Source organism: Mytilus galloprovincialis, chromosome 1 (genome assembly GCF_965363235.1).
Source record: "Mytilus galloprovincialis chromosome 1, xbMytGall1.hap1.1, whole genome shotgun sequence".
Classification (NCBI taxonomy): domain Eukaryota; kingdom Metazoa; phylum Mollusca; class Bivalvia; order Mytilida; family Mytilidae; genus Mytilus; species Mytilus galloprovincialis.
Window position 1 is genome coordinate 101,440,412 of NC_134838.1, and position 13,587 is coordinate 101,453,998.

A 13,587-nucleotide genomic window follows, 5' to 3' on the forward strand; every position below is an offset into this window, starting at 1 on the left:
GTGGTTAAAAAGTGCCTGTCGTCCCTCCATGCCTTAAATCTTGATACCAACATCAAAAGTTGCAACAATTTGATTATCCCTTTTTAGCTCAACTTAGCTCACTTTGCGTCCGTCGTCTGTCGTCGTCCTTCATTAGCTTTTACAAAAATCTTCTCCTTTGAAACTACTGGGCCAAATTAAACCAAACTTGGCCACAATCATCATTGGGGTATCTAGTTAAAAAATGTGTGGCGTGACCCGGCCAACCAACCAAGATGGCCGCCATGGCTAAAAATAGAACATAGGGGTAAAATGTAGATTTTGGCTTATAGCTCTGAAACCAAAGCATTTAGAGCAAATCTGACATGGGGGTAAAATTGTTTATCTGCCCTGAAATTTTCAGACGAATCTAACAACCGGTTGTTGGGTTGCTGTCCCTGAATTGGCAATTTTAAGGAAATTATACCGTTTTTTGGCTATTATCTTGAATATTATTATAGATAGAGATAAATTGCAAACAGCAATAATGTTCAGCAAGGTAAGATCTACAAATAAGTTTATATGACTAAAATGGTCAGTTGACCCCTTAAGGAGTTATTGCACTTTATAGTCATTTTTTACCAATTTTTCCTAATTTTTTCTATTCTTTTACAAAAATCTTCTGCTCTAAAACTACTGGTCCAAATTTATCCATACTTGGCCATAATCATCATTGAGGTATCTAGTTAAAAAAATGTGTGCCGTGACCCTGCCAACCAACCAAGATGGCTGCCATGGCTAAACATAGTACATAGGGGTAAAATGTAGATTTTGGCTTATAACTGAAACCAAAGCATTAAGAGCAATTCAGACATGGGTTAAATTGTTTTGCAATTCAAGATCTATCTGCCCTGAAATTTTCAGATGAATCCAATAATTGGTTGTTGGGTTGCTGCCCCTGAATTGGAAATTTTTAAGGAAATTTTGCTGTTTTTGGTTTTTATCTTGAATATTATTATAGATAGAGATAAACTGTAAACAACAATGTTCAGCAAAGTAAGATCAACACATAAGTCAACATGACCAAAAAGGTCAGTTGACCCCTTAAGGAGTTATTGCCCTTTATAGTCAATTTTTAATAATTTTGTAAATTTTGTAAATTTTTGAAAATTTTAACAAAATATTTTCCTCTGTAACTAATTGGCCAAGTTCATTATAATTATAAATTAAAATAATTGTAAGAAGCAAGAATGTTCAGTAAAGTAAGATCTACAAACACATCACCATCACCAAAACACAATTTTGTCATGAATCCATCTGTGTCCTTTGTTTAATATGCACATATACCAAGGTGAGCGACACAGGCTCTTAAGAGCCTCTAGTTTAGCTCACCTGGTCCTGCTTCCGTTGACCGTCTTCGTTAACTTTTACAAAAATCTTTCCCTCTGAAACTGCTGGGCCAAATTAAACCAAACTTGGCCACAATCATCATTAGGGTATCTAGTTGAAAAAATGTGTCATGTGACCCGGCCAACCAACCAAGATGGCCGCCATGGCTAAAAATAGCACATAGGGGTAAAATGCAGTTTTTGGCTTATAACTCAAAACAAAGCATTTAGAGCAAATCTAACATGGGGTAAAATTGTTTATCAGGTCAAGATCTATCTGCCCTGAAATTTTCAGATTAATCGGACAACCCATTGTTGGGTTGCTGCCCCTGAATTGGTAATTTTAAGGAAATTTTGCTGTTTTTGGTTATCATCTTGAATATAATTATAGATAGAGATAAACTGTAAACAGCAATAATGTTCAGCAAGGTAAGATCTACAAATAAGTTTATATGACTAAAATGGTCAGTTGACCCCTTTAGGAGTTATTGACCTTTATAGTCAATTTTTATCCATTTTTCGTAAATCTTAGTAATCTTCTACAAAAATCTTCTCCTCTGAAATTACTGGGCCAAATTAATCAAAACTTGGCCACAATCATCTTTGGGGTATCTAGTTTAAAAAATGTGTCCAGTGACCTGCCCATCAAACCAAGATGGCCGCCACGGTTTAAAATAGAACATAGGGGTAAAATGCAGTTTTTGGCTTATAACTCAAAAAACAAAGCATATAGAGCAAATCTGACAGGGTTTAATTGTTTATCAGGTCAAGATCTATCTGTCCTAAATTTTTCAGATGGATCGGACAACCGTTTGTTGGATTGCAGTCCCTGAATTTGTAATTTCAAGGAAAGTTTGCCTTTTTTTGTTATTATCATGAATATTATTAAAGATAGAGATAAACTGTAAACAGCAATAATGTTCAACAAAGTAAGACCTAAAAATGAGTCAACATGATCAAAATGGTCAATTAACCCCCTAAGGAGTAATTGTCCTTTATAGTCAATTTTTATCAATTTGTAAATTTTTACTAACATTTTCCAAGTTCAAGTTCATTATAAATAGAGATAATTGTAAGCAGCAAGAATGTTAAGTAAAGTGAGATGTATAAACACATCACCATCACCAAAACACAATTTTGTCATGAATCCATCTGCGTCCTTTGTTTAATATTCACATAGACCAAGGTGAGCGACAGAGACTCTTTAGAGCCTCTAGTTTTGATACACAGAACATAAAAGGGTATTGTAAAAACACTAAGATGAATTAAATGTAGCTTCAATTGATATTCGGTCAGTTTATTTTAAACTATTTCAATTAATACACTATACATTTTAGATAAATTCTTTCAAATATTATAATGATGTTTAATGTTTTTTATTGTGGTCTATTTCATTTGTCAAAGCAATATTACGGTAAGTTTATTTACGGAATTAAATGACATCCTGTCATTTATATACATTGGAGTTTTGTGTGGTGTCCATTTTGCCGAACTAGTATACATCATTGTTTAGAGGCCAGGTGAAGCCCACCTTTGGTCTGTGATTTTCTAGCTGAGTTTAAGACACATTAGTAGCCTTGGGCTGATTTTTTTTTTGGCTCTTTGGTCGGATTGTTGTCTCTTGTCTCATTCCAAATTTCCAATCTCAAATCTATTTGAATTTTTATTGTGAAATGGATTATAAAAAAATCAGGAATGTAAATTAGTCACTTTATTGTCTATTAACAGATTTGAAGAGGGCAATGACACACCGTGAACTTGAAGAACTTGCCAGAGCAATAGAAACTGTGAAGAAACATGGATTTGAAGTGGAATTGTCTAAGGAGCTCCTGGAAGCTAATCAATTACTGACCAGACTTAGAAGATTAGAACGTATTAGACATGAAATCCTCCAATTGAAACAATCCACAGTAGCTGAAATAAGAAGTTACCAAAGTCCACCTCAAGTCGTACATACTGTCATGACATCTACATTCCTGTTACTAGGTCACAAAGAAAAGGAAACCAAGGTTCTTATAAATTTGTTAATAAGATTTTTTCTGATAATGTGTGATAAAAATTTTGGCAATAATTATGAAGCCAGTGTATGTATACTTGCAATTTATGTACACAGATTAAATTTTCCTTCTAATTTCCACCAAAATGATCAGATCACTGATTAGGTAATGAAAAATGGGATATGATTTATCAATTCTTCACTGTATGCACACATAAAAAACTTCTAATGCTTTTATTTCTGCTACTTGTTTCAAAGTCTGAGTGAGGTTACAAAATTGGAGCAATAACTCACTGCAGTTTCACTTTGTTTCAATATTTAGAATAATATGTAAACTATTGCTTTATAGAATCATCGTAAGAAACACATGTATGTCTGACAGATATCATCTATTGTTAAATTTGTTTTCAGAGCTAAGCAGTTTAATTTAAAATTTTAAATTACTGTTGTTTGTCCATTGTTTGATTGCACTTCAGCCTAAAAGTTTGATACATGTATGGGGTGGTTGATGTTAAATTCACATACTTTAGCCTATTATTCAATTATATTGAATTTTACCTTGTCCTGAACATGCATGAACTATTTGACACTGGACATAAGACAAAAGACAATCAATCAATAAATTTTGACAAGGAGACATATGACAATAAAAAAATAAATGCCTTAATACACTTAATTCAATGTTTAAAACTTTCATTGAAGATATGGAAGACAGTTCAAGCATTGGTTGGTAAGACTGGTAAAGAGGGATTGAAGAGGAGATGTATTGAATGTAAACCTGATAAGATTAATGTTACCGATGCTAAACGAGCTCAAGCATTAATGGAGAAGTATGAACTAGATGAAATCAGGGATGTTTCAGCTGGTGCAGCTACATTCTATGTTTGGGTAAGATTTAGTTATAGTCTAAAGTAACGGTTTCAAATGTTTTCTTTGTATGCATCAAGGGGGACAATTGGAGTACCCTCAGTATCCATTTTCATGTTTGTGTGAAAAAACTGTGCATGTCTGAGGGTGATTATGGAGGTACTTTCATCACAATTAACGGTAAAAATTCTTGCTAAATGAAGTTAACAGTAATTTTAGGTGCATGACGATAAAATGTACACTATTTGAGACAACAAAAAAAATTGACTGATTTTGAAGAATTACGTTATTTTTCCCAAATATAGTGGTAAGGATAATTATTTTAACCAATTTGATGCTAATAGTAGCGGAAATTTCCATTTCGACTCCTAACAGTAAAGGGCATTCCTACCCTCATATCCATATCTAGTTCCATAGAAACTGATAAACATACAGCTGTATAATTTTGTATGGAAATACATCTAAATAAGCTGTCCTATTGCTATAAGGTAAAGGTCATATGACATATACAATCAATTAATATTGTGAAAAATGTGTCTAGGGTTGTTTTAAAGTGTTCATGAGACTGTTGGTCCCTTGCACATCGGTGTTCATTATTATGATATATTTATCAACCTCACTTGGAGACAATTACTTACTTGGCTAAAATTATGTGACAGAATGATGGAAAACATGTTTAATTATTAGTGAAATTTGTTATTGTAATATGAGCTATCTACCTAGAAATCAAAATGGAATTCAAATTCCACATGGATTGATCCTTCTTTTATCTCATTAGCTAATTTCAAAGTTATGAGTTGGAAGATTCAGAATGTTTTAAAATAACATTTAGTTTATCTTACATTGACTATGTGTAAATATAAGAATCAAATGCTGTATTTTCTAAGTTAATGCAAAATAAAGCAATTGAGAGACTGGTAAAGGGGGGCCCTGAACACGGAAACACGCGAAATAAAAATTGCAAAAACATTACTTGGAAAATAAAAATCGGATAAAACGAAGCAAGAGAAATAAAATCGAAAATATTAAGGGAAAAAGTAAAATAATTTATTAATCAGCCGTTCTTGGAGATCATCTAGTCAATATATAAAGGACATGATGACCCTGCAGTCACCTTTTAGTGTCCCCTAGTTGCAATTGATTTGAAAGAAAAATATTATTCATTATAATTAATTTGATAGCAATTTTTAATATTCTGGGAACACATAATTTAAAACAATCTCCGAACTGACTTTGAATTTAGTCCCGGTTTACTTTTTAATTGTTCCGACACAAAACACGGAAAATAAATAAAGGAGAACACGAGACACGCACGTCGAACCAAACACAAGAAAATGAGAAATAAAACGTTAAAACTTGAAAACACATAAAGTAAAAAGGCCGAAAACGTTGCACGAAAATAATCCTTTACCACCCTCAATTGATAATAACATTTTAGCAAAACACACAAAATATGAAGGTCATTTGTGTAATTTATAAATACAAAAAAAAGTATTGAATAATTGTGTATTGAATATAAAATTCATTTGTAGTCATGAGAGTATTGTCTCTTATTTTAGTCAATCACAATGATAGAAGAATTGATGGATATCATTGCCAGAAAAGAGGAGGCGGCAGCAGCAAAACAAACAGAAGAAACATCGTAAAATAATCTCAATGAAACAGTGTTAAGATTTCCTGGTAAGATGACGAACAAGAAGCTGAGAAAATTAATCTCAAATGAACACATTTCTGATATTTTTTCAAAGTGTTTTTAAATCAATAGGGATTATGTATAGAAGAACAACTTTTATTCTAAGGTGTACATAATAAATTTGTAAAGTGAAAATGGAATTAATTTTGAATATATATAGATACCAATCATAAGAATAAATCAAAATTTTAGAGATTTTTGAAATCTTTTGTTGATTTATAAATTAATCATGTTTTTACATAGAAACAATGTTATTTGTTATTGTTAACTCAATCCGTCCATTTACTATGTAATACTAACATTTTAATATCAAAAATAATTATTAGTTTTTTTATATTATTTTTATATTATTTATTTTTAGTAGAATAACTTTATTAATTTTGCAAACATTCTTGATCTAACTACTGTAACATAATTATTTTGTGCATTCTTATTTTCATTTTACACCCTTTCTATTAATATTTAATGATGATTTAATTTTGGAAATCTTTAAGTTTGTTGATGCATTTATATAAGATAAGATCTAAGTATGATATATTCAGAATTTATACTCGTGTTATTTTGCAGTTCAAAAAAAGTAAAAAAAAAATTACTTGTTTTTTAGTATACAATTTAAGATTTTCTAGCTGTGACAACTCCTTGAGCTAACTTTAGAAACTTTTTGTTCCTTTTGTCAAAAAAACATTCCAATTATAATCCTCTTTTGAAAGCAGATGAAATCTTTTCACAGGTGTAGCCTTTATTATGTCTCATTGATAAAATTAAGATCTTTAATTTACTGAAATGAAGTTTCAGGTCCTAGTGTATGACATAAGCTCTTGGAAGCCTCTATTTATTAATACTTACAATAATATAGTCATATATATTGAGATTATGCTACAACAAATGATCAATTGAACAGATGTTTTAGTATTTTCTTTATAACTAGGGACCTCAGAAAGCAAACTAGAGATTTAGAAAATAATACATTAAGTTCCTTTTATTTTCTAAAATTTAATTTTCATGACAGTTGTACATTTGTACAGAATGCACATTTAATAAGTTACTATTGTGCCTCTTTTATTTGTTTATATCTAAAAGTTAATCTTCACAACATGCATGACTTTTTATCTCTATCATGTATAATGATTGTTATTGTTGTATTCTGTAAAGAAGTCTCATGAGTTGGTAAAGTTGGTGTCTTATCCTTTTTGTCTCTTTAAGCATATAAAAAAAATTATAAAGCAAACTACCAGTGAAATGCTACTTTAATATATGAAATATCCCAAGGTTATATTTAAAGTTGAAAAATAGTGAAGTCAAAATGAATGTACTGGGTAAAAATGCAACACTAAAAGACATCAAAAGTTCAATGAAGGATAAAAAACTTAATTCACATAGTTTTTTCACTGACCCCCACACCCCCCTCTTAACTTAATTTGGGAAAAATTGATTGACCAGTAGGGATATATGTAAAATCGATTTTAGATTAACAAAACTTGCAGCAATGTTGACCCCCCCCACCCCCAAACTACATGTATTTGATTTAAGTTTTTTATCCTACATCAATCTTTTGATGTCGTCCCTAAGAGTCTGAAGCTATGAAACCACTTTTTGAACATTTCTTAATCATTTAAAAGACGCGTTATTGTACATACATTCAATAGTAAAATTATTCATCTTTGACTATATATCATGTGATTACTACATATACAAAAAGTTCAAATGTAAGTTTATTGTATGATAACTTTGGATTTAGTCAAATAAGTAATTTCAGTGTTATGTAAACATTTTTACAGAAGTAATCATATTGTTTTGCTATCCAATAAATCAGTAGAAATATTGATTGTTAAATGCCTTTTATATTAAACATATCCATAGTTCCATGTAAAAAATATGTTTTCTGTTCCTTGACCTTGCAAAGTTTCTATAGATCTATTAGTATTCTTGTATTATTTATTTACTAAATACATGTATTTTGTAAAAATAACTTTACTGTTGACAGTAAACAATTGTATTGTTTATACATTTTCTGGGCTGGCCCAAACATCATTTATTTAATGCATAGTTTATATTTTAATAAAATATTTAAATGTATGTTATTAATTTTGTGTTTTCCCCTATATTGATGATAAGTTGTTGAATCAGTCATAAAGCTTTATTATGTCCCTATATTGATGATGAGTTATTGAATCAGCCATAAAGCTTTATTATGTCCCTATATTGATGATGAGTTATTGAATCAGCCATAAAGCTTTATTATGTCCCCTATATTGATGATAAGTTGTTGAATCAGCCATAAAGCTTTATTATGTCCCCTATATTGATGATGAGTTGTTGAATCAGCCATAAAGCTTTATTATGTCCCCTATATTGATGATGAGTTGTTGAATCAGCCATAAAGCTTTATTATGTCCCCTATATTGATGATAAGTTGTTGAATCAGCCATAAAGCTTTATTATGTCCCCTATATTGATGATGAGTTGTTGAATCAGCCATAAAGCTTTATTATGTCCCCTATATTGATGATGAGTTGTTGAATCAGCCATAAAGCTTTATTATGTCCCCTATATTGATGATGAGTTGTTGAATCAGTCATAAAGCTTTATTATGTCCCCTATATTGATGATAAGTTGTTGAATCAGCCATAAAGCTTTATTATGTCCCCTATATTGATGATAAGTTGTTGAATCAGCCATAAAGCTTTATTATGTCCCCTATATTGATGATAAGTTGTTGAATCAGCCATAAAGCTTTATTATGTCCCCTATATTGATGATAAGTTGTTGAATCAGCCATAAAGCTTTATTATGTCCATCTATATTGATGATAAGTTGTTGAATCAGTCATAAAGCTTTATTATGTCCCTATATTGATGATAAGTTGTTGAATCAGCCATAAAGCTTTATTATGTCCCCTATATTGATGATAAGTTGTTGAATCAGTCATAAAGCTTTATTATGTCCCCTATATTGATGATAAGTTGTTGAATCAGCCATAAAGCTTTATTATGTCCCCTATATTGATGATAAGTTGTTGAATCAGCCATAAAGCTTTATTATGTCCCCTATATTGATGATAAGTTGTTGAATCAGCCATAAAGCTTTATTATGTCCATCTATATTGATGATAAGTTGTTGAATCAGTCATAAAGCTTTATTATGTCCCTATATTGATGATAAGTTGTTGAATCAGCCATAAAGCTTTATTATGTCCATCTATATTGATGATAAGTTGTTGAATCAGTCATAAAGCTTTATTATGTCCCTATATTGATGATAAGTTGTTGAATCAGCCATAAAGCTTTATTATGTCCCCTATATTGATGATAAGTTGTTGAATCAGTCATAAAGCTTTATTATGTCCCCTATATTGATGATAAGTTGTTGAATCAGCCATAAAGCTTTATTATGTCCCCTATATTGATGATAAGTTGTTGAATCAGCCATAAAGCTTTATTATGTCCCCTATATTGATGATAAGTTGTTGAATCAGCCATAAAGCTTTATTATGTCCATCTATATTGATGATAAGTTGTTGAATCAGTCATAAAGCTTTATTATGTCCCTATATTGATGATAAGTTGTTGAATCAGCCATAAAGCTTTATTATGTCCCCTATATTGATGATAAGTTGTTGAATCAGTCATAAAGCTTTATTATGTCCATCTATATTGATGATGAGTTGTTGAATCAGTCATAAAGCTTTATTATGTCCCCTATATTGATGATAAGTTATTGAATCAGCCATAAAGCTTTATTATGTCCATCTATATTGATGATAAGTTATTGAATCAGCCATAAAGCTTTATTATGTCCCCTATATTGATGATGAGTTGTTGAATCAGCCATAAAGCTTTATTATGTCCATCTATATTGATGATGAGTTGTTGAATCAGTCATAAAGCTTTATTATGTCCCCTATATTGATGATAAGTTATTGAATCAGCCATAAAGCTTTATTATGTCCCCTATATTGATGATAAGTTGTTGAATCAGCCATAAAGCTTTATTATGTCCCCTATATTGATGATAAGTTGTTGAATCAGCCATAAAGCTTTATTATGTCCCTATATTGATGATAAGTTGTTGAATCAGCCATAAAGCTTTATTATGTCCCCTATATTGATGATGAGTTGTTGAATCAGCCATAAAGCTTTATTATGTCCCCTATATTGATGATAAGTTGTTGAATCAGTCATAAAGCTTTATTATGTCCCTATATTGATGATAAGTTGTTGAATCAGCCATAAAGCTTTATTATGTCCCCTATATTGATGATAAGTTGTTGAATCAGCCATAAAGCTTTATTATGTCCCCTATATTGATGATAAGTTATTGAATCAGCCATAAAGCTTTATTATGTCCCCTATATTGATGATAAGTTATTGAATCAGCCATAAAGCTTTATTATGTCCCCTATATTGATGATGAGTTGTTGAATCAGTCATAAAGCTTTATTATGTCCCCTATATTGATGATGAGTTGTTGAATCAGTCATAAAGCTTTATTATGTCCCCTATATTGATGATAAGTTGTTGAATCAGCCATAAAGCTTTATTATGTCCCCTATATTGATGATAAGTTGTTGAATCAGTCATAAAGCTTTATTATGTCCCCTATATTGATGATGAGTTGTTGAATCAGTCATAAAGCTTTATTATGTCCCCTATATTGATGATGAGTTGTTGAATCAGTCATAAAGCTTTATTATGTCCCCTATATTGATGATGAGTTGTTGAATCAGTCATAAAGCTTTATTATGTCCCCTATATTGATGATAAGTTGTTGAATCAGCCATAAAGCTTTATTATGTCCCCTATATTGATGATAAGTTGTTGAATCAGCCATAAAGCTTTATTATGTCCCCTATATTGATGATAAGTTGTTGAATCAGCCATAAAGCTTTATTATGTCCCCTATATTGATGATGAGTTGTTGAATCAGCCATAAAGCTTTATTATGTCCCCTATATTGATGATGAGTTGTTGAATCAGCCATAAAGCTTTATTATGTCCCCTATATTGATGATGAGTTGTTGAATCAGCCATAAAGCTTTATTATGTCCCCTATATTGATGATAAGTTATTGAATCAGCCATAAAGCTTTATTATGTCTCCTATATTGATGATGAGTTGTTGAACCAGCCATAAAGCTTTATTATGTCCCCTATATTGATGATAAGTTATTGAATCAGCCATAAAGCTTTATTATGTCCCCTATATTGATGATAAGTTGTTGAATCAGTCATAAAGCTTTATTATGTCCCCTATATTGATGATAAGTTGTTGAATCAGCCATAAAGCTTTATTATGTCCCCTATATTGATGATAAGTTGTTGAATCAGTCATAAAGCTTTATTATGTCCCCTATATTGATGATGAGTTGTTGAATCAGTCATAAAGCTTTATTATGTCCCCTATATTGATGATGAGTTGTTGAATCAGCCATAAAGCTTTATTATGTCCCCTATATTGATGATGAGTTGTTGAATCAGTCATAAAGCTTTATTATGTCCCCTATATTGATGATAAGTTGTTGAATCAGCCATAAAGCTTTATTATGTCCCCTATATTGATGATAAGTTGTTGAATCAGTCATAAAGCTTTATTATGTCCCCTATATTGATGATGAGTTGTTGAATCAGTCATAAAGCTTTATTATGTCCCCTATATTGATGATAAGTTGTTGAATCAGCCATAAAGCTTTATTATGTCCCCTATATTGATGATAAGTTATTGAATCAGCCATAAAGCTTTATTATGTCCCCTATATTGATGATAAGTTGTTGAATCAGTCATAAAGCTTTATTATGTCCCCTATATTGATGATAAGTTGTTGAATCAGCCATAAAGCTTTATTATGTCCCCTATATTGATGATGAGTTGTTGAATCAGTCATAAAGCTTTATTATGTCCATCTATATTGATGATGAGTTGTTGAATCAGTCATAAAGCTTTATTATGTCCCCTATATTGATGATAAGTTATTGAATCAGCCATAAAGCTTTATTATGTCCCCTATATTGATGATAAGTTGTTGAATCAGTCATAAAGCTTTATTATGTCCCCTATATTGATGATGAGTTGTTGAATCAGTCATAAAGCTTTATTATGTCCCCTATATTGATGATAAGTTGTTGAATCAGCCATAAAGCTTTATTATGTCCCCTATATTGATGATAAGTTATTGAATCAGCCATAAAGCTTTATTATGTCCCCTATATTGATGATAAGTTGTTGAATCAGCCATAAAGCTTTATTATGTCCATCTATATTGATGATGAGTTGTTGAATCAGTCATAAAGCTTTATTATGTCCCCTATATTGATGATAAGTTATTGAATCAGCCATAAAGCTTTATTATGTCCCCTATATTGATGATAAGTTGTTGAATCAGCCATAAAGCTTTATTATGTCCCCTATATTGATGATAAGTTATTGAATCAGCCATAAAGCTTTATTATGTCCCCTATATTGATGATAAGTTATTGAATCAGCCATAAAGCTTTATTATGTCCCCTATATTGATGATGAGTTGTTGAATCAGCCATAAAGCTTTATTATGTCCCCTATATTGATGATGAGTTGTTGAATCAGTCATAAAGCTTTATTATGTCCCCTATATTGATGATAAGTTATTGAATCAGCCATAAAGCTTTATTATGTCCCCTATATTGATGATAAGTTGTTGAATCAGTCATAAAGCTTTATTATGTCCCCTATATTGATGATAAGTTGTTGAATCAGCCATAAAGCTTTATTATGTCCATCTATATTGATGATGAGTTGTTGAATCAGTCATAAAGCTTTATTATGTCCCCTATATTGATGATAAGTTATTGAATCAGCCATAAAGCTTTATTATGTCCCCTATATTGATGATAAGTTGTTGAATCAGTCATAAAGCTTTATTATGTCCCCTATATTGATGATGAGTTGTTGAATCAGTCATAAAGCTTTATTATGTCCCCTATATTGATGATAAGTTGTTGAATCAGCCATAAAGCTTTATTATGTCCCCTATATTGATGATAAGTTGTTGAATCAGTCATAAAGCTTTATTATGTCCATCTATATTGATGATAAGTTATTGAATCAGCCATAAAGCTTTATTATGTCCCCTATATTGATGATAAGTTGTTGAATCAGCCATAAAGCTTTATTATGTCCATCTATATTGATGATGAGTTGTTGAATCAGTCATAAAGCTTTATTATGTCCCCTATATTGATGATAAGTTATTGAATCAGCCATAAAGCTTTATTATGTCCCCTATATTGATGATAAGTTGTTGAATCAGCCATAAAGCTTTATTATGTCCCCTATATTGATGATAAGTTGTTGAATCAGCCATAAAGCTTTATTATGTCCCCTATATTGATGATAAGTTGTTGAATCAGCCATACAGCTTTATTATGTCCATCTATATTGATGATAAGTTGTTGAATCAGCCATAAAGCTTTATTATGTCCCCTATATTGATGATGAGTTGTTGAATCAGCCATAAAGCTTTATTATGTCCATCTATACATTCATTTGTCACAATTTTGGCTTCTATAAGAAAATTAAAGTACTGCTGGACCAATTATTTGAAATTTTGAAAAAAATGAAATGGACCATAAAATAATCTTATTCTATATGCGCCTGTCTGAAGCAAGAATCTGTGTTTCAGTGTTGTTGTTCGTTGCAGTCAGCTACCACATT

General features: G+C 31.0%; 1 protein-coding gene across 3 annotated transcripts in view; it reads left to right on the forward strand.

Moving 5' to 3' along the window:
- The window catches only part of LOC143047539 (uncharacterized), a 28,537-nt gene extending 20,559 nt beyond the window's left edge, over positions 1 to 7,978 (forward strand). For all 3 annotated transcript variants that reach the window (XM_076220605.1, XM_076220613.1, XM_076220620.1), the window contains 3 exons: positions 3,075 to 3,355; positions 4,045 to 4,230; positions 5,769 to 7,978. In XM_076220605.1, the coding sequence (XP_076076720.1) occupies positions 3,075 to 3,355; positions 4,045 to 4,230; positions 5,769 to 5,855 (554 nt within the window). In that variant the 3' untranslated portion in view covers positions 5,856 to 7,978. The remainder of the gene's footprint in view (positions 1 to 3,074; positions 3,356 to 4,044; positions 4,231 to 5,768) is intronic.
- Positions 7,979 to 13,587: the final 5,609 nt, after the last annotated feature.